Source organism: Macrobrachium nipponense, chromosome 19 (assembly GCF_015104395.2).
Source record: "Macrobrachium nipponense isolate FS-2020 chromosome 19, ASM1510439v2, whole genome shotgun sequence".
Classification (NCBI taxonomy): domain Eukaryota; kingdom Metazoa; phylum Arthropoda; class Malacostraca; order Decapoda; family Palaemonidae; genus Macrobrachium; species Macrobrachium nipponense.
Window position 1 is genome coordinate 35,420,884 of NC_061088.1, and position 26,417 is coordinate 35,447,300.

General features: G+C 43.3%; 1 protein-coding gene across 6 annotated transcripts in view; it reads left to right on the forward strand.

Moving 5' to 3' along the window:
- Positions 1 to 26,417, forward strand: part of LOC135216124 (alkylated DNA repair protein alkB homolog 8-like) — a 267,193-nt gene that overhangs the window by 220,508 nt on the left and 20,268 nt on the right. For all 6 annotated transcript variants that reach the window (XM_064251192.1, XM_064251211.1, XM_064251235.1 and 3 more), the window contains 3 exons: positions 841 to 999; positions 2,690 to 2,924; positions 3,073 to 3,210. In XM_064251192.1, the coding sequence (XP_064107262.1) occupies positions 841 to 999; positions 2,690 to 2,924; positions 3,073 to 3,210 (532 nt within the window). The remainder of the gene's footprint in view (positions 1 to 840; positions 1,000 to 2,689; positions 2,925 to 3,072; positions 3,211 to 26,417) is intronic.

A 26,417-nucleotide genomic window follows, 5' to 3' on the forward strand; every position in this document is an offset into this window, starting at 1 on the left:
TGTCACCAGCAACAGTTACCTAAAATCTATGAAGCACAAATCTTAGAAATGGACAATTACACGCATGCACCCCTAACCTAAACTGGGGCAGCACCCAGCTGTTATTTACATAACCTGCCCACCTTACCTAGAGAAGGAACCATAGCAAACCAGAATTATAAGTTGGTTTTTGGCTAAATATTTATAAAAAACTAAAGTATATAAGTTGCACATAAAATAAGTTATACGAGAACAGTTAAAATAAGAACCTTCCATTAATACATACTAGTCTAACTGGTCTAATTTGTGTCAGGAGTCTTATCCCCCTTTCCAATCCATCAGGTAACAAACGCTCCACCCCCCCTGTTACCATTCTGCACTATTACCCCTCCCCAAATCCTGGTTGCAGCTAAATAGAACATTTTCCTGTGTTTGGCGAAGTTCTAAACATGTTATGTTCTATAAAATTTTAATTAGGTAAATTTGGCCTTATCTGAGCATATTTCATGAGGCTAGAAAATACACAACTACGTACTATAAAAGGCATACATTGCCTCTTGTCTGATTTGTAAGTCTAATATAATTGCCTTTTGGCCATGATTTCTTTTGTGGAGGAGAGGCATTTATCATTGGGAGGAAATGCCATACTTCCACATTGGTGTTTATATAACACAAAATTGCTACATGTTCTATGTTGTGCTGTACAGAAAATTGCCTCTCCACCTATAATTTTTATGTCTGAGGTATAAAGTGTTTTCTGTTGTTTAATTTATTCGGATTTATATCTTTTGGGGTATGTAGTTGCAATATGTACTACTATATGAATTCGTACCTGTTATACATAGGAATGTTTTCTTTCAGTTTTATTTTCGGCAATGCTGTTCTTTCAAGCGTGATACTATAATGGAGGTGTCTGTCATGAAACAGGATCCCAGTAAAATAAAGAGAAAGATTGCCAGATGTCTTGCCATTCTTCAAAAAGATTTCCCTGATGTTCAACCTTCTGGAAAACCAACCAAGGTAATATATCATGCCTGTATCCCTTGAATATTTGTACTGCATTTGAAATTTGTTTTCCATATATTTCAGTGAAAATAAACCATTTGTTTTGCATACGTCAAAACCCCCCAAGAAACAGTTGCATATGATACTCGTTCAACCTGAATTCTGTATTATTTTGTAAAACACCTGAGGATGATGAAGCTCTCTGAGTGCTAGCAGTCTGATAAGAACTATTGTTTTGATTCAGGACAAATTCATTACAATACCCTAAATCTCAGTATGGCAATCTCTAGACATGTTCTCTGATTAGGAGAGTTCTGACATTTACTTGAGTGTGCATTATGGTTCCACATCACCTCTACTGGTGAAACTGGTCATTTATCTATGTATGTGGTGTTGCTTAACATCTGCGAGTGTGCTCCTAGAATTTCATTCATATCACTTCTTATAACCTTTACTTTGCTAATTTCATGAGCATCTTACTTAATTTTAATGAGTAATCCATGTCACTTAGTTTGATGTGGGAATTTTGCTTTATTTTCCAACTTTTGAATAAGTACAGTATTTGTTTTCTTTTAAAGAGCTGATGTGTTTATGCATTTCTAGTAGCCTTGCTACTGAATGAGTTAATCTAATTACAGTATACTGTATTGTCTTGTTGTCTCAATTTTTTTTATTATATTTTTTTGGGGTGCTATAGATTGACCCCCAAATTTGTGGATTTTGAGATTGTACACATGAAGCTTCAAGTTGAACCAACAAAGGGTTAACTAGGTAACTCTGAACTCTCTGCTACATAAACGTCATCATTAATTGCATTTCAAATACTCTTCCAACATCAAACTGCTAATGATATGACAAACGATACAATGGGAAATGAATCTTTATGGCAGAGGTGAGAAGACGTTGTTTAACTAAGCCAAGTATTCAAGAAAACTATCAAATTTGATGCTGAAATCATATTTTGAGAAAATTATAATGCAATAACTAAAACATAATTTAAATGTGAATTTAAATTTTAAAAATAAATCTTATATGGGATGAAATTTAAAGACAGAAGGTATTATCTGCTGAAAGAATTTTTCTTTATCTTCAATATGTTTGGAGATATTAGCATGTGAATAGTATTAAGGCTGGGCTGGGCCACCAGGAAGGAGCCTATTTCCAGTAATGACTTCTCTCGTAATAAAAATCTGTCTCTGGCAGTCCAAATTTCCCGTTGAGTTGAGTCCTTGCTTTTTGTTGGCCAACAGCAGGTCTGACATTGAAAATGACGTTGAACTTTTTAGTACAAATCCATAACTACTTTAGTATGTGAATGGCCCACCTCCCGCCCTGTATCTCTTATAGAAGCATCAGAAAACATGGGGAAGTGACTATTTTTCATGATCTGGGAGATTTTGGGCCCCAATGAGTTTTCCTGACTGAGTGGAAGTTGTATTTTTGTAGTGTGTGTCTGAGAGCTACAGCATTAAGTTCCTTTAAAATATAATGGTTTTGTATTTTTAAGAAGATTTTTTAGTATTTTTCACAACTCTAAAATTGATTTGTCTCTTGCTGTGCTTATTCTTTAATGGTATTGTTTCAGTATCGATGTGATTTTTGTTTTGGATTTATAGTAATAAATTAAAAAGAGCATTACAAATTATTCACATGTTCCATGATATGTTCTTTTGTCCAGTGTTTGACCAATTTTGATATCCAACAGTTTATCTTCATTGGGAATGCAGGACTAACTACAAATGCAGATGAAGTGTGTATTACAGAACTAATCACAGCCATTGGCCCTGGTTTGCAAGCAGTTACACTTGTTCCTGGAAAATCTTACAGCTTTGCTTCATTTTCCAAAGATGAAGAAGCCATGGTAATTGTGTCCAAAGCAAATGGTTTGCAGACCATCAGAGGATGTGAAACACCTGTATACATGTCATATGTCAACAAGGGTAAATATTCACGTAGCTGTTGTTTTTCCTTTACATTCATTATATAGGGACATCAGCATTACAAAGTGCAAAAAAACACATACATATATATTGAATATTATCATGTTAATTTATAAGTTAGGGTTCATTATTCTTTTCAACTTTTCAGTGCCATCAGTATCATCATCTGTGAGTTATGAACTTCCTCCAGGTCTTGAACTTATAGAGGAATTTATATCACCTGAGGAAGAAGCACTGCTGTTAAGACTGATTGCGTGGGATGATCAGCCTAATGATAAAGCTGAAGGTAATGGCTTTTTGTTTGAAGATAAACCCATCACTTTGCTACCAAGTCTCTTATAATGCAGTCTCCAGACATTTCCAAGGAGTGGAGTCCTTCTCACCACTTGCCAGAGTATGCGTAATGATTCCTCAGGACTTCTGTATGTAGAACTGTCCATTGTTCTGGATATTTGGCATATGTACACTTGCAGTCTTCTTCCCCAGAATCTTGTTTAGCTATTGTTTTATATGGCTCATAATTCATAAAACTCATTATTACTTCACATCTTTTATGTATGTGAATAATTTTCTCAAGTTGCTTACTTCTCAGTTACACTTATTAAAAAGATAGATGCCATATTCAGGAGACTCAAACATGCTAGTCTCCTCCAATTGTGATGCTGTAGTCAGGGACCTGTCTGAGGTGCTTGATTTCACTACCACTTGCCCCTTCAGTAAAGAATGGGCAACTGGTCATGCCAAGGGTCTTTCTTTGGCAATCAGAAGATATTTAAACTCATTCTACCCAAGGGCATGACTATATCCTTTGGGGTTTGTCTCCAGAGATCATGGTTGGAATTGATTGGTAACAACCCACAGGTTATTAACTACTTACTATTTCTGGAGACAAGTCTCCCATTTACCTAAGAGCTGGTCAAAAGAGAGAAGTTCATAGCACTGGATTACAAGGTGCAATAATTGATGGATAAAGAGGCCATACAGGAAGTGACACCAGAATCGTAGAGGATCTGTAGTTGATATTGTTTCCCCCAAGGCCTCAGGAAGTTGAGACCTTTACTGACTGTAGCTTCCATACATTATTCTACCAATAGGTATAATTTCTTGTAATTAATAAACTTAAAAGATCCTCTTATTAATAGAATTGAAAGATCCCTTTTTTTCAGGTACTGATTCACATGTTTATGCAAGTGATAGATCCATTTGCTGTCTGGACTCACTTGCAAAGTAGTTGATTGGGTTTTGATGGCCATTTTGACTGCAGAGCGTCCAGATTACCCATGAATCCTCATCAGCCTGTGCAATAGGCTTGGGTTGTTTATCAAATGTAGTAAATCAGACTTATCTCCTTTTATACAACACTGATTTACATAGAGATGGAGATGAATATGATGACTGTTTTATTCCCAAGAGCCTTGAATAGAACATATGGCATTTCTGTGATACACTCTAGGACTTTGTCTAACTTTACTGTTTTCCAGGCTTTGGCTAAAGGCACTAGTTTTTTCTCTTCATATGCATCAGAAGTTTAACCAAAAATGCAGTGCATTACTACGCTAACATTACTCTTCTTGCATTTTGATACTTTTTTTATCTGCTTATTTCATTTTCCTATTTTGATAAGTGGCATCCCTTCTTTCTGTATTTCACTTTATTTCCTCCTGATGAACATTATATTCTTTGGAAACTTGAATTTCAAATCAGTAGACCCTGTGGGCTTGTTCCACATGGATAGGTTTTATCTATTGAATAATAATAATAATCAAAAGATGGTTGGAATACTCATATGCTAAATTTAACTGCTTCAGGAAGCAATTCTGAGGAGGATGCAACTGGACACATTAGCTTAGGTCTCCTAAGTTTTTGTTACCCTTTCATCAGAGACCTTCAGGATAATGTAAGATAACTCAGCCAGAGTAACATATCTGATCAATAAGGTGGCAACAAGCTCTCATTGTACATTCCAACTGGCCTTAGAAATATTTGTTTGAGTTAAGGTAAAGAAAATCACCCTGGTTCCAAGGATTGTCCGAGGGAGGCACAGCATTTTAAGAGAGACTTAGGCAAAGAAATGAAATCTTTCCAGTAGTAGTCCCTTCACATAGAGATATAAAAAAAAATTATGAAATTTTTTGGGCAAGCTGGTAATATGTACTAGTCAATTATTTTGCCAGCAGCTTCTGAAGTTGAGTTAATTATAGTTCAGAGCTTCAAGATCTAGCAACTTGGACTGAAAATGCTTCTTTGGTTGCGTCGTAAAAACTGCAGGTCAGTGTCTTTTGTCCTTACTCCTTTATCATGCCAGTTCTGGACAATTTGTAAGAATCCTCAAATATTTCAGTGATCTTGCAGCATCACTATGGCCTAACAAACTTGACTTTCCGTCCTCTTAAGGTTTCTGACAAACTTGACAGGGGCCTTTATAGGACAGGGCTGCTGGAACAACCCCACTTTTGTCAGCCCCACTGGAATCTGCACTTCCTCTTGCTACTCACTTTGTGACTGAGTGTGTCATTCAAGAAGGATTAATCAGCATGAATGTGATTGAATGTTATGCTCTCTCCATTCAAGGCATCCATGCTGAAAATTATAAACTACCTGGATTTGTGGCCAGTTAAAATAAATTTCTGCCTCCTCTTTTGCAACCCCTGAGTTTGTCATATCAGCTCTGCCTTGTCTACTTAGTAATCTGGAAAACCTTACCTTACTTTAGGAAGGGGTAACATATATTTTTATCTACTGGCATGCTTTAAGAAGAGATTTCAAGAAACACAATATCTGTTAGGTTAAGGCAGGTTATATTGCATGCTTAACTGTTACCGAACAAGCCAAGGCATCGAGGCTTAAGGTTAGGGCTATTTCAACCTGTATGGCTGTTAAAATGAACTTTAATGTTGATACAGTTTCATGAGGAATTTAAGACAAATCCTTGCTCCTATAGTGGTTATGCCCCATCCTGGAAAAAAGCAAGAGGTTAAGGGTACACTTGTTATCCTTCTTATCCTCATGAGCCATCTTTTGGCTCATTGGAATAAATCAATGCGGGTAATTTCTCCTGCATCTCAAGTTATGGTAAGCATTACGTCTTCATGTTCACCTGTAAGTGGGTGATGAAACAAAACACAACTTATGGCCTTATTAGCAAGCCCTGTTCAAATGATAAGTTCTCCTTAGCCTCAAGACTTGTATAGATGCAGTTACAGAAATTTTCACCACCATCATAGCTGGTCTGGTGGCCCTGCTTACATATACATTGACTTTTAGAGATTTTCTAAGTACAGTGGAACCTCGACATATGAAAGTCACTTCTTACGAAAAATCCAAGTTACGAAAGCAAAGACAAAGATTTTTTTGCTTCTGCATACGAAAATAATTCAGGTTACGAAAGGGTGTAATGTAAGGTCCCGAGATTCGCCCAGACCACCAAGAATAATTTTAAAACTTCCGTGCCTCTAACTCTGTAGACTCGCCACCATCCTCCCACTCTCCCACTCTTCCTGATGCTAGTCACTGCCGTAAGATCCTGCTCTCCTATTGGTCAGCACCTATCCCATCATGCCTCTACGTAAAGGCGTCCTTCGGCCACTTCGTTGCACCAGCATTATCGTACGCATGCGGAATCTGTTCGTTCACATATACGTATTTTGTTTGTTAACATAAATTCGTGTTAGTGATTTCGCTTTCTACTTTATCGTGTTGTGTGTGAACTTAATTAACTTAATTATAGTCATGGGTCCCAAGAAAGTTGCTGGAGTTCACGGAAAGAAGAGGATGCTTTCTATGGGGACAAAGATGGAGATCATTAAAAAGTATGAAGCTGGCATGCGGTTGAGTGTGATCACTAAGGAATACGGCTGAAATCCATCGACGATAGGCACCATTCTTAAGCAGAGGGAAGCCATCAAAGCAGCTACACCTTCCAAGGGCGTGACTATTTTGTCCAACAAGAGGAGCCATGTGCATGATGAGATGAGAGGCTGCTTCTTGTATGGATAAAAGACAAAGAAATCGCTGGCGATACGATAACCGAGACGGCAATCTGCCACAAGACCAGCGCTATTTTCGGTGATCTGATTGCCCAGGCAGAAGACAACAGAGGAGAAGGGACATCGACGCCAACCCCTCACTTCAAGGCTTCTCGTGGGTCGTTTGATAAATTCCGTAAACGGACTGGCATCCATTTGGTGGTGGGGCATGGGGAGGCTGCCAGCTCGGACACGAAAGCGGCCAAAGCCTTTATTAAGACCTTCGATGAGATGACGATCAAGGAAGGCTACAGTTCTCAGCAAGTCTTCAACTGTGACGAGACTGGCCTTTTTTGGAAAAAAATGCCTTGTCGGACGTACATCACGTAGGAAGAGAAGAAGCTACCCGGGCATAAGCCTATGAAAGACAGGCTTACGCTTGCACTATGTTCCAACGCCAGTGGGGATTGTAAAGTCAGGCCCCTACTTGTGTATCATTTGGAGACTCCTCGAGCCTTCAAGGCCCACAGAGTGCCAAAGGAGAAGCTTCTAGTGATGTGGAGGGCTAATGCGAAAGCCTGTGTAACGAGAATTTTGTTCACCGAGTGGGTAAATCTGTGTTTCGGCCCATCAATGAAGAAATTCTTGGAAGAGAAGCACCTCCCTCTGAAATGTCTGCTGTTGTTGGACAATGCCCCTGGTCATCTTCCTGGCCTCGAGGAAGATATCCTAGCAGAGTATTCTTTCATCAAGGTTCTTTATCTTCTGCCTAACACCACCCCTCTCCTCCAGCCCATAGACCAGCAAGTGATATCAAACTTCAAGAAGCTGCATACGAAACATCTTTTCAAGAGATGTTTTGACATCACTGATACCACAAACCGCACCTTGCGTGAATTTTGGAAGGAGCATTTCGATGTTGTCATACGCATCTGACTCATCAATCAAGCTTGGCAGGAGGTTTCGAGGCGAACCTTGAATTCTTCGTGGAGGAAACTATGGCCTGATGCCGTATCTGCCCGAAACTTCGAGGGATTCAACGTGGGCGAAGCTGATGCAGATTCAGAAACAGTTGACGATCCTGAAACTGTTTCGCAACCAGATCTTGACGAGATTGTTGCTCCTGGCAAGTCCATGGGGCTGGTCGTCGACGAGGATGACATCAATGACCTTCTCCAGGAGCACCAAGAGGAGCTTACGACGAATAACCTGAAGGAGTTGGAGGCCATGCAACATAACGTCGTTCAAGAAGAGTTCTGTAACAGCGGCGAGGAGGAGGAGGAGGACCCTATGACAACGGCAGAAATTAAGGATGCTCTAGCTGCTTTTTATAAAGTGCAATCATTTGTAGAAAAGAGACACCCCGAAAAGGCTTACACAGGTTGTATGCTTGCGCAGTTCGATGACGTTTGCCTGAGTCGTTTCAGGAACATTGTGAAAAGCAGGCAGAAGCAATCCTCCTTGGATAGTTATTTTTTAAAGAGGCCTTTAGTAGTAGTAAGCAAACAGGAAGATCCAAGTGATACGAAAAAACAGAAAGTTGAAAGTGGTGAAGAAATTGAAATTTTGTAAAAAACATAAAGTATAAAAAAGTAAAAAAAAAAATGTAAAAAAAAAAAAAAAAAAAAAAAAATTTTGATTTTAAGTTTTTTGTAAAGTCAAGTTTTGTACATGCAACTTCCCCGGCAGATATATACTTAGCTATAGTCTCTGACGTCCCGACAGAATTCAAAACTCGCGGCACACGCGACAGGTAGGTCAGGTGACCAGCCCACTCCCGCCGCTGGGTGGCGGGAATAGGAACCATTCCCGTTTTCTAACCAGAATTTTTCTGTCGCCGGTAGCAACAACATCGTTGTTGGTACCTCCTGCATTGGAATTCTTTTCTCGTTGGCCGAGGATTATCTATCTGACCTTTGGTGATGTACTTTGATCTTTGGTTTTGGCATACGCTTATCGTGGACCGTTTTTTGGATTTTGGTTTGGATTCTCTTTAAAATTTCTGACGTGGCACCTGTATTTAGGGTGTGTGCGAAAGAGGAATGTAAGGTGAGGCTACCGAAAGCATCGGTGGATCCTCACACAGTCTGTAAAAAATGTAGGGGGAATGATTGTTCTGCGACTAACACCTGTCTGGAATGTGAGAGTTTAACGGAAGTGGAATGGAAGACCTTGGCTTCTTATGTAAGGAAACTTGAGAAAGATAGAGTTAGGAGGGCTTCCATCAGAAGCTCAAGTAGATCCTGCTCTAATGAACAGGAAGTAGCTCCTAACTTTTCTAGTAATTCACCTGCTCATAGTTTGGTTTCAGCCCCTTCCCCCAGCAGCGAACCTGTAGATGCGTCTACGGAAATGGCTGCAATGAGAGCCTCAATAATCAGCTTGAAATCGCAACTGCAAGCAATGAAGGAGACAGGTAAGCGCAGTGATGTGTGCAGTGATTTGTGCAGTGTCCCCAGTGAAGTGGAGGGGGCGTCTGACCGACTCCGCATTGCTCCTAGGCCTAGACCTCTTTCAGACTCCCATGACCAAGGGAGGAGGAATGTCGAAAGCCGCAAGGGGGATGTAGAGTATTCCCAACGGTCAGGCGTCCCTTCGGCAGATCCTGTAGCCGCTTCCCAGGCTGCCAAGGACAGCTACTGCAAAAGCGTCCTCAGGAAGTGCTTTTCGGACTCAGACTCTTCGTCTCCCAGAAGAGGATGGAGTTCTTCCTCTAAGTCGCGTCCTCTTAAGAGATCCTGGAAGACGCCAGCAAGCGAAGCGTTGCATTCCAGTCCTGAGCCTTTTCCGGAGTATTCGCCTGCTCGTAAGAAGAGAGCTATGAGATCTCCTGACTCTTCTCTGGAAGACTTATCACACAAGACGAAGGAAGTCTTGGTAGGACTCCAACAGCAGTTGTCTGCCTTAGTGGGAGTTCTTTCTGAAGGCTCTTCTAGGAAGAAAGACATTTCTCTTCCCATCAAGAGTTCTGTTAGGAGAGCCTCAGAGAATAAGCGCCCTGGCGTTAGCAGACGCTCCTCGCCTGAAAGGTTTTCGCCCCAGCGAGACCTTCTTCAGTCGCATATGACAGGAATCGGAAACTCCCTACGAGCAAGAGTTCTCCCAGGAGTTTTGCTAGAGACGATTTCGCCTCTCATGGCAAGCATCAGGAGCCTGATTCGCGGATTTCTCGTGAGAGAATTCGTGCGGCTAAGAGCTCCGGGAGAGAAGAGAGCCCCTCTCTATTCAGAGCTCCGCAAGAAGGAAGGAGCGTTCGTTCGTCCTCTAGACATTTTCCGAAGGAACAACCCTCTCCCTCTGGGAAGTACCCAGGAATCAGGAGTCCTGTAGGATCTTCTAAATATCCTTCTAAGGACGCAAGAGTTTCGCCGAATAGGCGCCGAAATTTAGACAAGTTTTCTTCACCTCCCAGGAGGGATAGGAGAGATTCTAGCACCTCTCCGGATGGACGCAAAGGGAAAAGGAGCTATTCGCTTGCTAGACGCAGTCACCAGGGCGCAAATGTCTCCTCTCCTGGACGACGGGAACAAAGGGTTCTCCTTTCTCCTCGGAGGCGCATTTCGCCTTCCAGGCGTCCTCATCAGGACACAAATGCCTCTCCTTCTTGGACCAGGCAGCCTCACCAGGACGTAAGCGCCTCGCCTTCTTGGCCCAGGCGCGCTCACCAGGACGCAAGCGCCTCTCCTTCTTGGCGCCAGGAACAGGATGTTCTCCTTTCTCCTAGCAGGCGCTCTTCGCCTCACAGGCGCCTGATTCAGGACGCAAGCGCCTCTCCTAGCAGACGCAAGGAGCAGAGCAGAAGCCCGAGTATAGGGAAACTCCAGGACTCGTGCAGGAAGGAGGATAGGAATAAGGACGAAAGAAAAAGGCTTCTTTCGACGGATCGGTCTCCTGAAAAGGCAAAGCCCTCTTCTCCTGCATCGCTTTTGGAAGAAGTTTCGGATGAAGAGATATCCAAAGATGCAGGAGTTTCGGACTATAAGAGACTTGCTTCTCTTTTGCTGCAGGTGTTTGGAGACTCGCTACGCCAGTCGGATCCCCTTCTCCGGATCTTTATTATCCAGTACGAAAATGTCGAAGGCCTCCTCCTTCGTTAGGATGACCCCTACTCTTTCTATGAGAAAGTCTCTGAAGAGTCTCGAGAGCTGGCTCAGATCTAAGAAGGAAGCGGGGAAGACAGTATTTTCTTGTCCTCCCTCTAAGCTGACAGGAAAACCAGGTATGTGGTATGACACCAAGGAGCCAATGGGCCTGGGACTCCCTTCGTCCTCTGATGCGGACTTTTCCGCTCTTGTAGATGCGTCTAGACGACGCTCTCTGCACTCTGCAAAAGCCTCTTGGGGAATGTGTGAGGTTGATCATCTCATCAAGGGCCTCTTTAAGACTCTCGAAGTCTTTAACTTTATGGACTGGGCTTTGGAGCATTTAGCCAAGAAGTCTCAAGAACCAGACTTCGTTACCATGGAAGAGTTGGGCAGTGTATTAACCTGCCTAGACAAGGCGGTTATGGATGGCTCCAATGAAGTGGCATCCCTTTTTGGATCCTGTATATTGAAGAAGAGGGCAGTGTTTAGCTCCTTCTTAACGAAATCTGTTTCTCCTCTGCAGAGATCCTCCCTTTTATACGCGCCCCTCTCTAGTCACCTTTTTCCTCAGGAAATAGTGAGGGACATTTCAAGGACTTTATCAGAAAAGGCCACACAGGACCTGCTGGCCCAGTCAGCTAAAAGGCTAAAACCTGCTGTTCAGGTTGCAAAAAAGGAGAAAGTTCCCTTCCAGCAGCCCTTTCGGGGAAGGTCTGCACCAAGATCTTCTCTTAGAAGTAGACGACCGGAGAAGAGAGGAAGGTCTTCTCGAAGGCCGTTCGTCAAGACCCAGTGAGACTGTGGTCCTCCAGACAAAAGTGGGTGCCAGGCTTCTAAACTTTTACGAACCTTGGGCACAGAAAGGTGCCGATGCCTGGTCCCTATCCATCCTAAAGAAAGGATATTTAATCCACTTCAGGAAAAACCTCCCTTAACTACAACTCCAAGGGAGTTAACAGCAAACTACAAGGATTCTGTCAAGAAACAAGCCCTTCTACATCTCGTGGAGCAGATGCTTTACAAGGAAGCCATAGAGGAAGTAAAAGATCTCTCTTCCCAGGGGTTTTACAATCGCCTGTTCTTGGTTCCGAAAAGCTCAGGAGGTTGGAGGCCAGTTCTGGACGTGAGCGCCCTGAACGTGTTCGTAGCAAAGAGGAAGTTCACAATGGAGACGACAGCCTCGGTGTTAGCAGCCCTGCGTCCAGGGGACTGGATGGTATCCCTGGACCTGCAGGATGCTTATTTCCACGTGCCAATACACCCGTCTTCCAGGAAATACCTCAGATTTATGGCTCCAAGGAAGAGTTTTAAAGAGTATTTCAATTTCGGGCCCTATGCTTCGGACTATCAACAGCCCCCCAAGTATTCACGGGACTAATGAAAAATGTGGCTCACTGGCTTCATCTCGAAGGGATTCGAATATCCTTGTATCTAGACGACTGGCTGATACGAGCACAGTCGCGAGTCAGATGTCTGGAGGACTTAAAACTGACACTGGAGTTAACACAGTCCTTGGGACTGTTGGTAAACCTCGAGAAATCCCAGATGATTCCCCAGCAGAACATTGTTTATCTGGGGATCGGATGGATTCTCGGGGTTTTCATGTGTTTCCATCACAGGAAAGACAGAACCGCTGCTTGGAAAAAGTAGCAAAACCTTCCTAGAGAAAGAACAATGTTCCGCGAGGGAATGGATGAGTCTTCTGGGGACCCTTTCTCGTTGGAACAGTTCATTTCTCTAGGAAGGCTTCACCTAAGGCCGTTACAGTTCTATCTAAGAGAACATTGGGATCAGAAATCTCAAAATCTGTCCGATTCCTTCCATATCACGAAGGAAATAAAGGAGGACCTGCGTTGGTGGATGAATCCGTGCAGGATCAACGAAGGAGTATCCCTTCACGTTCCGAACCCTTGGCTAGTGTTGTATTCCGACGCCTCAGATGCGGGGTGGGGAGCCACTCTAGGGACGAGAGAAGTGTCAGGCACCTGGAGGGGAGAACAAGTGTCCTGGCACATCAATATGAAGGAATTAACAGCGATTCACCTGTCTCTCATACACTTCGAAGCTCAGATCTCAGGTTCAGTCCTGCAGATCAATTCGGACACACAACAGCCCTATCTACATCAAGAAGCAAGGAGGGACTCCACTCGTTCTCCCTTTACAAGAAAGCAAGAGAACTACTGCTTTTGGGCAGAAGAGAAGAATCACTCTCCGGACGAGATTCATTCAAGGGGACAAAAATGTAAGAGCCGACCTTCTGAGCAGGAGAGACCAAGTACTGCCTACAGAATGGACGTTGCATCAGGAGGTATACAACAGACTATGGAACCTCTGGGGGAGATCAAATATAGATCTTTTTGCCACCCATTGGAACAACAGGCTGGAAAGTTACTGCTCCCGATCGCCGACCCAAGGGCGATTTCGGTGGACGCCCTTCTCCTCGATTGGTCCGGAATAGACGGGTATGCTTTTCCTCCGTTCAAAATATTATCGGAAGTAGTAAGGAAGTTTGCAGCAGCAGAGGGAGCCAAACTGACCCTCATAGCCCCGTTCTGGCCAGCGCAAAACTGGTACACAGAGGTACTGGGATGGATAGTAGACTTTCCGAGATCTCTCCCAAACAGGAGCGATCTTCTCAGACAACCCCACTTCGACAGGTATCACAAAAACCTGTCCGCTCTCGCTCTGACTGCCTTCAGACTATCGAAGGACTTGTCAGAACGAGAGGCTTTTCTCGAGAAGTTGCGAAAGCGATCGCAAGAGCTAGAAGACCATCTACTATTCGAGTCTACCAGTCGAAGTGGGATGTTTTTCGCAGATGGTGTAGAGCTCAGAAGATATCCTCTTCCAGTACCTCTGTGACAGATATAGCTGATTTCCTCCTTTACTTGAAGGAGAAATGTAATTTAGTAGTCTCTACAATTAAGAGCTATAAATGTATGCTATCTTCAGTCTTCAGGCATAGAGGCCTTAATATTGGGGAAGACAAAGATTTGCATGATCTGATAAAATCCTTCGAGACGTCAAAGAACAGAGGGATTAGAGCACCTAGTTGGAACTTAGATGTGGTCCTAAAATACTTAATGACCTCCAAATTCGAACCTCCCTGTAAGGCTACGTTCAGAGATCTGACAAGGAAGTCTTTATTCTTGGTCGCGCTAGCTTCAGCGAAAAGAGTAAGCGAACTACAAGCCTTAGAACATAATGTTGGCTTCAGGAACGACTCGGCGTTCTGTTCCTTCAAACCGATGTTTTTGGCGAAGAATGAAAACCCTTCGAAACCTTGGCCTCGAACCTTCGAGGTAAAAGGACTTTCGTCTCTAGTAGGTACAGAGCGAGAAAGGGCTCTTTGCCCAGTGAGAAGCCTTAAGTTCTACTTAGAAAGGAAGAACGAACTAAAGGGGAGTAAGGAAAGTTTATGGTGCTCAGTTAGAGATCCCAGAAGACAGATCTCTAAAAATGCTCAGGCATTCTTCATCAGAGATGTAATCAAGGAAGCCCATTTAGCGTGTAAAGAAGAACAACTGGACCTCCTTAGAGTTAAAGCTCACGAGGTAAGAGCAGTCGCTACCTCTTTGGCATTCCACAACAAGGAAACTTGTCGATACAGACACTAGTGGAGTCACCTTTTGGAGATGCAATTCGGTCTTTGCATCCCATTACTTGAGAGACATTCAAGTGACGTACGACAAGTGCTTTACTCTAGGAGCGTACGTATCTGCGGATTCGTTGCTGGGACAGGGAGCTGAACCCAATCCTTTTTAGTTTTATTAGGTTAGGGTTTTTAATGGTGTTTGGTGCATTTTATTGGTCGATTGAAAGAGGGTGCAGGAGTTGACCCCTTTCAAATCGTAGTGCTAACATGTTAGTGTGGTCAGGTGATCGGGATTGGTCGTTATGCTCCTTGTATTGTCTTAAATACCTAAAGCTCTATCATGTAAGAGGGTTAGCCCCCGTTGGTATGATACAGGTCAAGGTTCTGCCATGTAAGTGGGTCAGCCCCCATTGGTACGATCCAAGAAAAGGCTCTGCCATGTAAGCGGGTAAGCCCCCATTGGTATGATCCGAAAGGGTTATCAGTCACAGGTCTCATCCTCTCTGGAACTCTGATGGCAAGCAGACTCATAGACAGTATCAATGAAGTCTTCTTCCATATCAGGTAGGAACCAGGTTGTTTTTGTTAATATACCTACAACGTATGTTGTTTCCCTGTTTTTATATTCATAAATAATTAGTATGTAACTGTCTCTTGCCCTCCACCAAGGGTGTCAATCAGCTAAGTATATATCTGCCGGGGAAGTTGCATGTACAAAAATGATATTGTTAGTATACAATAAAGTTTTGTACATACTTACCCGGCAGATATATACGATTAATGGCCCGCCCAGCCTCCCCTCAGGAGACAGGTGGAAGAGAAAAATTCTGGTTAGAAAACGGGAATGGTTCCTATTCCCGCCACCCAGCGGCGGGAGTGGGCTGGTCACCTGACCTACCTGTCGCGTGTGCCGCGAGTTTTGAATTCTGTCGGGACGTCAGAGACTATAGCTAAGTATATATCTGCCGGGTAAGTATGTACAAAACTTTATTGTATACTAACAATATCATTGTTAATGTTTTGTGCCATCTGTTAATGTGTTTCATAAAGTTTAGTGTTAATGTTTCCTGACATTTTTTAATGTGTCATAAAGTTAAGAGTTCATGTTTTCTCCCATTTGTCCTCCTCCTCTGTCGCCACTTTCGGAGATCGCCTCACTCGAAAGGTAAGGTTCCACATTTTACTACATATGTACGTACAGTTTTGTTCATGCCACTTACCTGACAGATATATATATAGCTGTATTTTCTGACGTCCGACAGAAATTTCAAAACTCGCGGCACACGCAGTGGGCGGCCAGGTGGTAGTACCCATTCCCGCCGCTGGGAGGCGGATATCAGGAACCATTCCCATTTTCTATTCATATTTTTTTCTGTCGCCGGTCGGTAAACATCTGTTTACAGACCTCTGCTCAGGATTTTTTGGAAATTGACTCGCTTTTAAGTATCTGATTGATTTTTTTGGTATTGAATTGGATTGTTGAATTGGCATGCGCGATAGTGGACCGTTTTTTGATTTTGGATTGACTTTTCTCTATAAGATATGTCTGGATCAAGTGTTGTGAGTTTCAGAGTGTGTGTGAGGGCTGATTGTAAGGTGAGGCTACCGAAAGCATCGGTAGACCCCCACACAGTATGTATGAGTTGTAGGGGGCTTAATTGTTTGATTGATCATCGGTGTAATGAATGTGAGAAATTGACTGATGATGAATGGAGAGTATATGAGTCCTATCGCCTTAAATTGGAGCGCGATAGGATCAGGAGGTCTTCCTCAAGGAGTGGTTCTTCCAAAGGTAAGACTAACATCTCTCCTGCACTAACACCTGTAGTGTTTACAACCCCTAAACCTGTGTTGCCTTCGGGCTCTGATTCTGTGTCGGGAGAAGCGAATGCTCTCTCTATGATTTTGGAGTCTCTTCGCACTCTGGAGAACAAAGTGAAAGCCTTAGAAACTGGCTCGGTGCAAGTGTGTGATCGTGCCCCCCAGTGTTGTGGAGGGGGCGTCAGATCGGCCCCATAATGCCTCTAGGCCTAGACCTCTATCAGACTCCCAAGACCCAGGGAGGAGGTATGTCGAAAGCCGCAAGAGGGTTACGGGGCTTCCCACCGATCTGGCGTCCCTTCGGCAGACCATGTAGCAAAGACCCAGGCTGCCAAGGACCGTGCACGAGCACGCGTCCTGAAAGAGTGCTTCTCGTCCTCCGAAGCGTCCTCCCCGCGCAAGGGGTGGAGCGCTCGGAGAGACTCTCGTCCGTTAAAGAGGACGTTTCTTGCGGAGGACGCTTCACGTCCTCTTTCGCCGCTTTCGTCGGAAGACGCTTATGATGTCTTTCCGCCTCAGAAGAGAGGTAGGATTTCCTCCGATGAGGACGCTAGGTTGCGTGCACAGGCGCGTATACCTGAGAAACAGGTAGCTGTACCTGTGGAGAAGGAAGGAGGTGTCCCCTCGCCCCTCGTCTTCTCACAGGATCAGTCCTGCTTCCTCTGCTCATTCTTCCCCGACGAAGAACATTCTTTTGTCCCTTTTCAGGACCAGCTATCCTCGCTTATGGCTCAGAGGACTCGCCCAGCAGCAGTCGAGCCTAAGCGAAGGAAGGACCTTAGACTGCCTGTCAAGAGGACTAAGCAGTCTCCTTCGCCTTCTCCGACTTCGTCTCGTTCGCCGATCGCTTCTCCTTCGGCGATTCGCCGATCTCGTTCGTCCGCTAGAAGGACGTTACGTCAGGACGCTTTTGAGGAGGACGCTCTGTACGAGGACGTTCGGCAGGACGTTGGGCAAGACGCTCGTCAGGGACGCTTGTCAAGACGCTCGTCAGGACGCTTGGCAAGACGCTAAGCAAGACGTTCGTCAGGACGCTTGGCAGGACGCTAGGCAAGACGTTCGTCAGGACGCTCGCCAGGTCGCTAGACAGGACGCTCGGCAGGACGCTCACCAGGACGCTAGACAGGACGCTTGCAGGAAGCTCGCCAGGACGTTCAGACCTACCTTTTTCAAGATGTTTTTGGGGATTCTGATTCAAGAAGTCTTTCCCCCAGATCGCTAGTTTACGTGCACAGGCACGTATACCAGCGAAGAAATGTAAGGACGCTTCTCGAGCAGGTGAGACTGCTGCGGAAGGCGCTGAGGACGCTCGTCCTCCTCAGGACGCTCTACCGTCAACGAGCAGTAAGCGTCATAAAGAAGACAGCCGTATTAAGGCTGCATCTATCAAGGATAGGGGTCCTTTGATAAAGCCAAGACCCGCCATTAGGACGCCTTCTCCTGACAGACGGTCTCCTCTTCCGTTTAGAGAAGAAGGAGAGCTAAGTAATTCTGCCGAATCGGCTGAAGAGGAACCTGCTACAGCCCCTTCTATCTCGGACTATAAGGTCCTCGTACGACTCTTGCGGTCTTTGTTTGAAGATAAATTTCAGCCCGCAGCTCCCAAGTCTCCTCCTTCGCAGTTTTCCTCATCTAAAACTGGGAAAATCCCGGAGTTTGTAGAGATGAAAACTTCTCTATCAACAAAACGTTCTTTCAAAAAAGCTCCAGGACTGGATGATACGAAGGAGAGAGAACAAGGTAAGACGACCTTCGCATTACCTCCTACTAGACTTAGTGGAAAAGGGGGCATTTGGTATAGAACCAAAGATGAAGTGGGAATTCGTATCCCTTCTTCTGCTCAGGGAGATTTCTCCAGCCTTGTGGATTTGCAGAGGAGGTCGCTTTTACCCTCTGCCAAGGTAACTTGGACCGCGTCGGAGACTGACCATCATTTGAAGGGTCTGCTCAGGACGCTGGAAGTCTTCAACTTCCTTGACTGGTGTTTGGGAGTTCTGGATATGCAAGCGAGAAGCCCAGAATCTCTTAGTCTGGGGGAGCTGTCCAACGTGTTAGCATGTATGGACAAAGCCGTCAGGGATGGTTCGGAGGAGCTCGTATCTCACTTTGGAACAGCTTTACTAAAAAAGAGAGCTTTGCTGTGCAATTTCACAGCTCGTTCGGTGACGCCAGCTCAGAAAGCGGATTTGTTGTTTTCGCCTCTTTCGAACCATCTCTTCCCCCAGACTTTGGTTAAGGATCTGACGAACAGCTTACAAGAGAAGGCTACTCAGGACCTTTTGGCCCAGTCTACTAGACGGTCAGCCGTACCTTCAACCTCTTCGGCTGCAGTTCGTCCGCCGAAGAAAGTTAAGCCCTTTCGTGGGGCTCCCCCCTCGAGAGCAGCTCCTCGAGGGAGAGGGTTTTCACGAGGAAGAGCTTCCTTTAAGCCAAAGCCTTCCAAGTGAAAAGCATGTCCTTCAGACACCAGTCGGAGCCAGACTGAAGTATTTTGCGGGAGCGTGGAGAGAGAGAGACACGGACTCTTGGTCCCTCAAGATCGTGGAGCAGGGGTACAAGATCCCCTTTTTGGAACTTCCTCCTCTTTCTACGACTCCCAGAGACCTTTCTCCATCCTATCAAGGAGAAAAGAAGAAAGTCTTGTTCGATCTTCTTCAACAGATGATCGACAAAAGAGCGGTGGAACAAGTCGCGGACCTGCAGTCTCCAGGTTTTTACAACAGAATCTTCCTGGTACCAAAGCAGTCGTCAGGTTGGCGTCCAGTTCTAGATGTGAGCAGGCTCAATCTTTTCGTGGAAAAGATCAAATTCACGATGGAGACGCCTCATTCTGTTCTGGGAGCTTTGAGACCGGGCGACTGGATGGTATCCTTAGACTTGCAGGACGCGTACTTCCACATCCCGATCCACCCTCTTTTCAAGAAAGTATCTAAGATTTGTCTTGAACAACAAAGTATGGCAGTTCAGAGCTATGTGCTTCGGACTGACCACGGCTCCGATGGTGTTCACAGTGGTGATGAAGAATGTAGCGAGGTGGCTACACTTTTCGGGAATAAGAGTTTTCCCTATACCTCGACGACTGGCTGATCAGAGCGTCGTCGAGAGAGAAGTGTCTGAAGGACTTGCAGTTCACTTTAGCCTTAGCGAAGTCCCTGGGACTTCTGGTCAACCTCGAAAAGTCGCATCTGACCCCAACACAGTCCATCGTGTATCTGGGGATTCAGATGGATTCAGTGGCTTTTCGAGCGTTTCCGTCCCAGGAACGTCAGCGGCTAGGCTTAGAAAAGATCTCAGCCTTTCTAAGGAAAGAGACTTGCTCGGCGAGGGAATGGATGAGTCTGCTGGGGACCATTTCCTCGCTGGAAAGGTTTGTTTCCTTGGGAAGACTGCACATCAGGCCTCTCCAATTCTTCTTGGCAGACGAGTGGAAGGCCAAAGACGATCTCAATGCAGTATTGAGGAATATCGTTTCCTATCAAGAACCATCTAAGATGGGCGTGGTTGGACCCTCAGAAGCTTCAAGAGGGCGTGTCCCTAAGTCTTTTGAGCCCCGACCTAGTGTTGTTTTCAGACGCTTCCATCACAGGATGGGGAGCAACACTAGGGGGGAAGGAAGTGTCAGGCTCCTGGAGAGGGAAACAGGTAGCCTGGCATATAAATGTCAAAGAACTGGCAGCAGTCTTTCTGTCCCTGCAGTTCTTCGAGAAGAGTTTGGAAAACAAGATTGTTCAGATAAACTCGGACAATACCACAGCACTCGCTTATTTAAAAAACCAGGGAGGAACACACTCCAGAACGTTGTTTTCCCTAGCGAGAGAGATTCTGCTGTGGGCAAAAAGAAAGGTGACTATCCTGACGAGATTCATTGCAGGAGTGCAAAACGTCAGGGCAGACCTCCTCAGTCGTCGAGACCAAGTCCTTCCGACGGAATGGACCTTGCACGAGGACGTTTGTCGAGACCTGTGGACGCTGTGGGGACGTCCACTTGGGTGACCTTATTATTCGCAACGTCAAGGAACAAGAGACTTCCTCTTTACTGCTCCCCGGTCCTGGATCCAGAAGCAATCGCGGTAGACGCTTTGCTTTGGAACTGGACGGGCCTAGACCTATATGCCTTCCCACCATTCAAGATTCTGGGGAAGTCATGAGGAAGTTTGCGGCCTCGGAAGGGACAAGGTTAACCCTGATCGCTCCGATGTGGCCAGCGAGAGAATGGTTCACAGAGGTCATGTCTTTCCTTGTAGACTTTCCAAGGACATTGCCCTGGAGGAAAGATCTACTCAAACAGCCTCACTTCGAAAGGTTTCACCAAAACCTCTCCGCTCTGAGTCTGACTGCGTTCAGACTATCGAAAAGTTGGCCAGAGCGAGAGGTTTTTCGAAAGCAGCTGCGAGAGCAATCGCACAGGCGAGACGTGCTTCCACAAGAGCTGTTTACCAGTCGAAGTGGGCTTCCTTCAGGGCATGGTGTAAAAAGGAGGGAGTTTCCTCTTCCTCGACCTCTGTGAACCAGATAGCTGATTTTCTGCTATTTCTCAGAAATGTGCAGAAATTAGCGGCTCCCTACCATCAAGGGATACAAAGCAATGTTGTCAGCGGTTTTTTAGGCACAGAGGCCTAGACCTGTCTGACAACAAGGATCTTCATGACCTTTTGAAGTCTTTCGAGACCTCGAAGGTTCCTCAAATGAGACCTCCATCATGGAATCTGGATGTAGTCCTGAAATTCCTTATGTCGAACACTTTCGAACCGCTTCAGACAGCGTCTCTTCGAAACCTGACAAGGAAGGCTCTTTTCCTAACTTCTCTTGCGACGGCTAAGAGAGTTAGTGAAATTCAAGCGTTTAGCAAGTTAATGGGCTTCAAAGGGGACAATGCTGTCTGCTCGTTGAACCCATCTTTCTTGGCGAAGAATGAAAATCCTTCGAACCCTTGGCCGAAGACTTTCGAGATCAAGGGTATGTCAAGTCTGGTGGGCCAAGAACCAGAGAGAGTCCTTTGCCCGGTAAGGGCTCTCAAGTTCTACGTGCATAGAACTAAAGAGGTAAGAGGTCCCTCAGGTAACCTCTGGTGCTCTGTGAAGAGGCCAGAGTTACCTTTATCGAAGAATGCTGTGGCTTTCTTTCTAAGGACAGACCATTCGGGAGCTCTTCATCTTTTCCAGAAAGACTGATTTGAGCTCTTCCGAGTAAAAGCGCACGAGTACGACCGTCGCTACCTTCTCTTGCCTTCCAAAAGAACATGTCAATCAAGGACATCCTTGATTGCACCTTTTGGAGGAGCAACTCCGTCTTCGCCTCACATTACCTAAGGGATGTGAGAACGATCTATGACGATTGTAATGCACTGGGGCCATACGTTTTATGCGGACACAGTATTGGGGTCCGGAAGTAGCTCTTTCCCTATTCCTTAGTTGGTTTTAAGTTATGTTTGGTGTGTTTTTAGGTTGTGTGAGTCTTATGTGAAGATCTCCCATCATTTAGTTAGTGTTAAGGGGTTTTGGGTATAGTTGGTCAGGTGGTGGTCAGTTGCTTCGTTGCCCTCATTTGTATGGCCTCGATGATCTTGTCACGCTGAGGTCTCGCACCCGTTGACAGATCATCCAGAGCGCACCAGCACTAAACCGGTCTCCACCTGGCTGGCAACTCTGTGATTAAGCAAAAGCAGGCCTTACGTGACAGTAATCACATAGTCTACTTTGCAAACAGGTAAGGAACCAAGATGTATATCATCTACTTAATTTAAGTTTCCCAAAAAATCCTATTCTGTCTCTTCCCACCATCCGAAGGTGGGATTCAGCTATATATATATTCTGTCAGGTAGTGGGCGATGAACAAAATGTTATTGTTATTATACAATTAAGTTTGTTCATACTTACCTGGCAGATATATATAATTAAAGTGCCCACCCTCCTCCCCTCAGGAGACAGAGGCATTAATAAAAAATATGAATAGAAAATGGGAATGGTTCCTGATATCCGCCTCCCAGCGGCGGGAATGGGTACTACCACCTGGCCGCCCACTGCGTGTGCCGCGAGTTTTGAAATTTCTGTCGGACGTCAGAAAATACAGCTATATATATATCTGCCAGGTAAGTATGAACAAACTTAATTGTATAATAACAATAACATATTTCTTGTATCATGTACACTAATACACTTTATTTACAGGTGCATATAGTATATGTAGTTTATGTTAGGTATTGAATGGTCCAAATTGTTTTATTTCATTTTTTATTGGTCACTTTAGCTTTATTATAAAATTTACTGTGGTGTTTTTGTAGGGCTTGGAACGAATTAGGCAATTTACTTGTAAAATGTGGTTCAAGATACGAAAAAATCAGGTTACGAAAGCCGCTTTGGAACGGATTAATTTTGTATCCTGAGGCACTACTGTACTGAAGTCATTTTCTGCAGATAAACAATGGGACTACCCAAACAACTGCCATCTTATTTGATTCGGAAAGCAGAAAGTGTAGCCTCCTCCCTTTCAGGAAGGCCATTATATCCTGCGGGAGAGGGGGCTACATTAAACATAATCTCATCCTGTGCAACTCCTGATACTTCCAACGATGAATCAGTGGAAGAAAAGGAAGGAGGCAGCGGTACAACCTACACAGAGGGAACACTTCTGGAAGAAGGGGATGCCTAACCGTCCAAATGAGGAGGCAAAATTCCTCCCATGAAGGACAAGTAGATACACTATGATTCTCCTGCTTCTTGTAGAATGTTAGCGCTGCAACACAGGCCAGGAACGACATTCTGGGCAAGGATTAGTAATGGTACAAAAATTAGATTGGCACCTATTGCATGTAGTATGGGGATCTGTAATGGTAGCAGCCAAAAATCTGGAGCATGGAAATCACTGAATATTTGGGCACATGCATTGACGAGGACTAGAAGAACTGGAGGACTCCGTGATAATCAACAAGGCACATACATAAACCCACTGAAACAAAGAAATCACTGGCAAACAAAGCAACTGGCTTGGGAAGGAGAGTGCAAGGGACTACTCTCCACACACAGATTCCTTGCTTTACAATCTTTGATTATTTTTAACCTGTCTCCAGCTGGTACAAGATTATCCTATTGTTAAGACTGAAGGTTTGTTAGCTATGAAAAATACAAATTAACCCTCTTACGCCGGAGCGGTAAATAAAAAATTGTCTCCCGTATGCCGGAGGGGTTTTGGAGTGAGCGCTGAAGCGGGAAAAATATTTTTTTCAAAAAATGACAGCGCGCTTAGTTTTCAAGATTAAGAGTTCAGTTTTGGCTCCTTTTTTTGTCATTGCCTGAAGTTTAGTATGCAACCATCAGAAATGAAAAAAATTATCATTATCATATATAAATAATGCGATATATGATAGCGCAAAAACTAAGTTTCATATATAATTGTATTCAAATCGCGCTGTGCGCAAAACGGTTAAAGGTAACAAGTTACTTTTTTTTCGTTGTAAAGTACACTAAATTGCGATCATTTTGGTATATAACACATTGTAAAATGATAAAAGCAACACAGAGAAAATATTATTACAAAATAATGCATGAATTCGTAACACGCGGAGGAAAACAAATATTTTTTTCGAAAATTCACCATAAATCTAAATATTGTCCTAGAGACTTCCAATTTCTTTCAAAATGAAGACAAATGATTGAATATTACTATACTGTAAGAGTATTAGCTTACAATTGCAGTTTTTGACCATATCTGACGAGTTAAATTTGACCGAATGTCGAATTTTTTTATATATATATTTTTATATGCAATTATTTCGGAAATAAGAAAAGCTACAACCTTCAAATATTTTTCGTTTTATTCTACATGAAATTGCACACATTTTCATATATAAAACTCTATGAAATGCCTAATATGAAACGGAGCAAATATTCCGAGAATGGGACGTACGCATTTCGGAGATTTGTGGCGGAGAATCCTCGCGCGGAGGGAAGGAAAGATTTTTTTTTAAATTCACCATAAATCTAAATATTTTGCTAGAGACTTCGTATTTGTTTCAAGATGAAGATAAATGACTAAATATTACTAGACTGTAAGAGTTTTAGCTTACAATTGCGTTTTTCGACCCTTTCGGTAGAGTCAAAGTTGACTGAACGTGGTTTTTTTTCTATTTATCGTGATTTATATGCAAATATTTCAAAAATGAGAAAAGCTACAACCTTCAATTATTTTTTGTTGTATTCTACATGAAATTGCGCACATTTTCATATATAAAACTTTATGTAACAGCTAATTTAAAATGGGGCAAACATTACCACAATCGTACGTATGATTTTTTCTGAAGAGTTACCGCGCGGACGTAAAGAAAATGTTATTTTTTTCATAAATTCACCATAAATCGAAATATTGTGCTAGAGACTTCCAATTTGTTGCAAAATGAAGGTAAATGCTTGAATATTACTAGAATATAAGCGTTTTAGCTTACAATTGTGTTTTTCGACCATTTCGGTAGAGTCAAAGTTGACCGAAGGTTGAAATTTTGGCAATTATCGTTATTTATATGAAAATATCTCAAAACTGATAAAAGCTACAACCATGGGTTGTTTTTAGTTGTATTGTGCATGAAATTGCGCACATTTCCATATATAAAACTTTATATAATGGCTAATTTTAAAATGGTGCAAACATTACCACAATCGCATGTATGATTTTTTTCGGAAGAGTTACCGTGCGGACATAAGGAAAAAGTTTTTTCATAAATTCACCATAAATCGAAATATTGTGCTAGAGACTTCCAATTAGTTGCAAAATTAAGGTAAATGATTGAATATTACTAAAATATAAGAGTTTTAGCTTACAATTGCGTTTTTCGACCATTTCGGTAGAGTCAAAGTTGACTGAAGGATGAAATTTTGGCAATTATCGTTATTTATATGAAAATATCTCAAAACTGATAAAAGCTACAATCATGAGTATTTTATTGTTGTATTCTACATAAAAATGAGCACATTTTCATATATAATACTTCATGTAACGGCTAATTTACAATGGTACAAAAATTATGTCAAAGTGATGAAATAATTTCAGAGATGTGTCACAGATACTTTTTAGTGCGGCAAGAAAGAAATTCGCGCTTGCACGCCTGCATAATGATTGTAAACAAAACAACACCTTGATCCGTGAACTCCCAGCATCCCCCAAGGCGCGTGATTCAAAAGTTTTAGGCTGTAGGCCTATAAGTATTTTTCCGCGAATTTTAAAAAAATATTTTGTAAGTCGACGTAAAATACGTCCAGTCGGCACACGGGAGACAAAAAATGTCGACGTAAAATACGTCCAGTAGGCGTAAGAGGGTTAATTTAAACATTTGTCATATCTTTCCACCCCCATATCCCTTGCAGCTGGTTTGCATGACACTGGCAGTGACCACTTGAGTAATCTGGATGCATATTCAGACAAGTAGGAAATGGGACTCTTCCTGAGACATGTCTGGACATTAGAGATTGGGCAACCCTGGATTAGGCTGTTGTAAAATGGTGGGGTTTTACAAAAAAAATTTCTATTTTGAAATAAAAATTATACTTTGTTAGTGGTGAAAGGGATAATTATATTCTTATTCTTGACCACTATAAGATTTGTGATTATTCTTTTATATATCAGAAAAAAAACTATTTTATTGGGCTGTAACAAACAAAATATAACTTGTAGCAGTCAGAATAGTAGTGTTAAGATATGATAAATGTAGGTAACTAAGAGCGTCATCCTAAAATATTCTTTTGAGTAGCATACAAACAGTATTGAGGTCTGTGTCATACTGTTATATATCAAGCAAAGCTGCCTTATAGAATGAGTTTTATGTTGCTGCCGAAAAGGATTATTATACAGTATAGATTCCAATGAAATTGGAGCATCAGTACTGTATCTGAATCAGTGTTAATTTTTAGCTTTACTTGCTTCTCAAAGGACCTTAAAGTAGATTTGAAGAGAAATTGCTCCTTCATTTCCTCATGATGTTCTGTGCATAAGGAAGTCAAGTATTGTTAAAGAATTGCTGTTTTTAATGCTTGCCTCTACA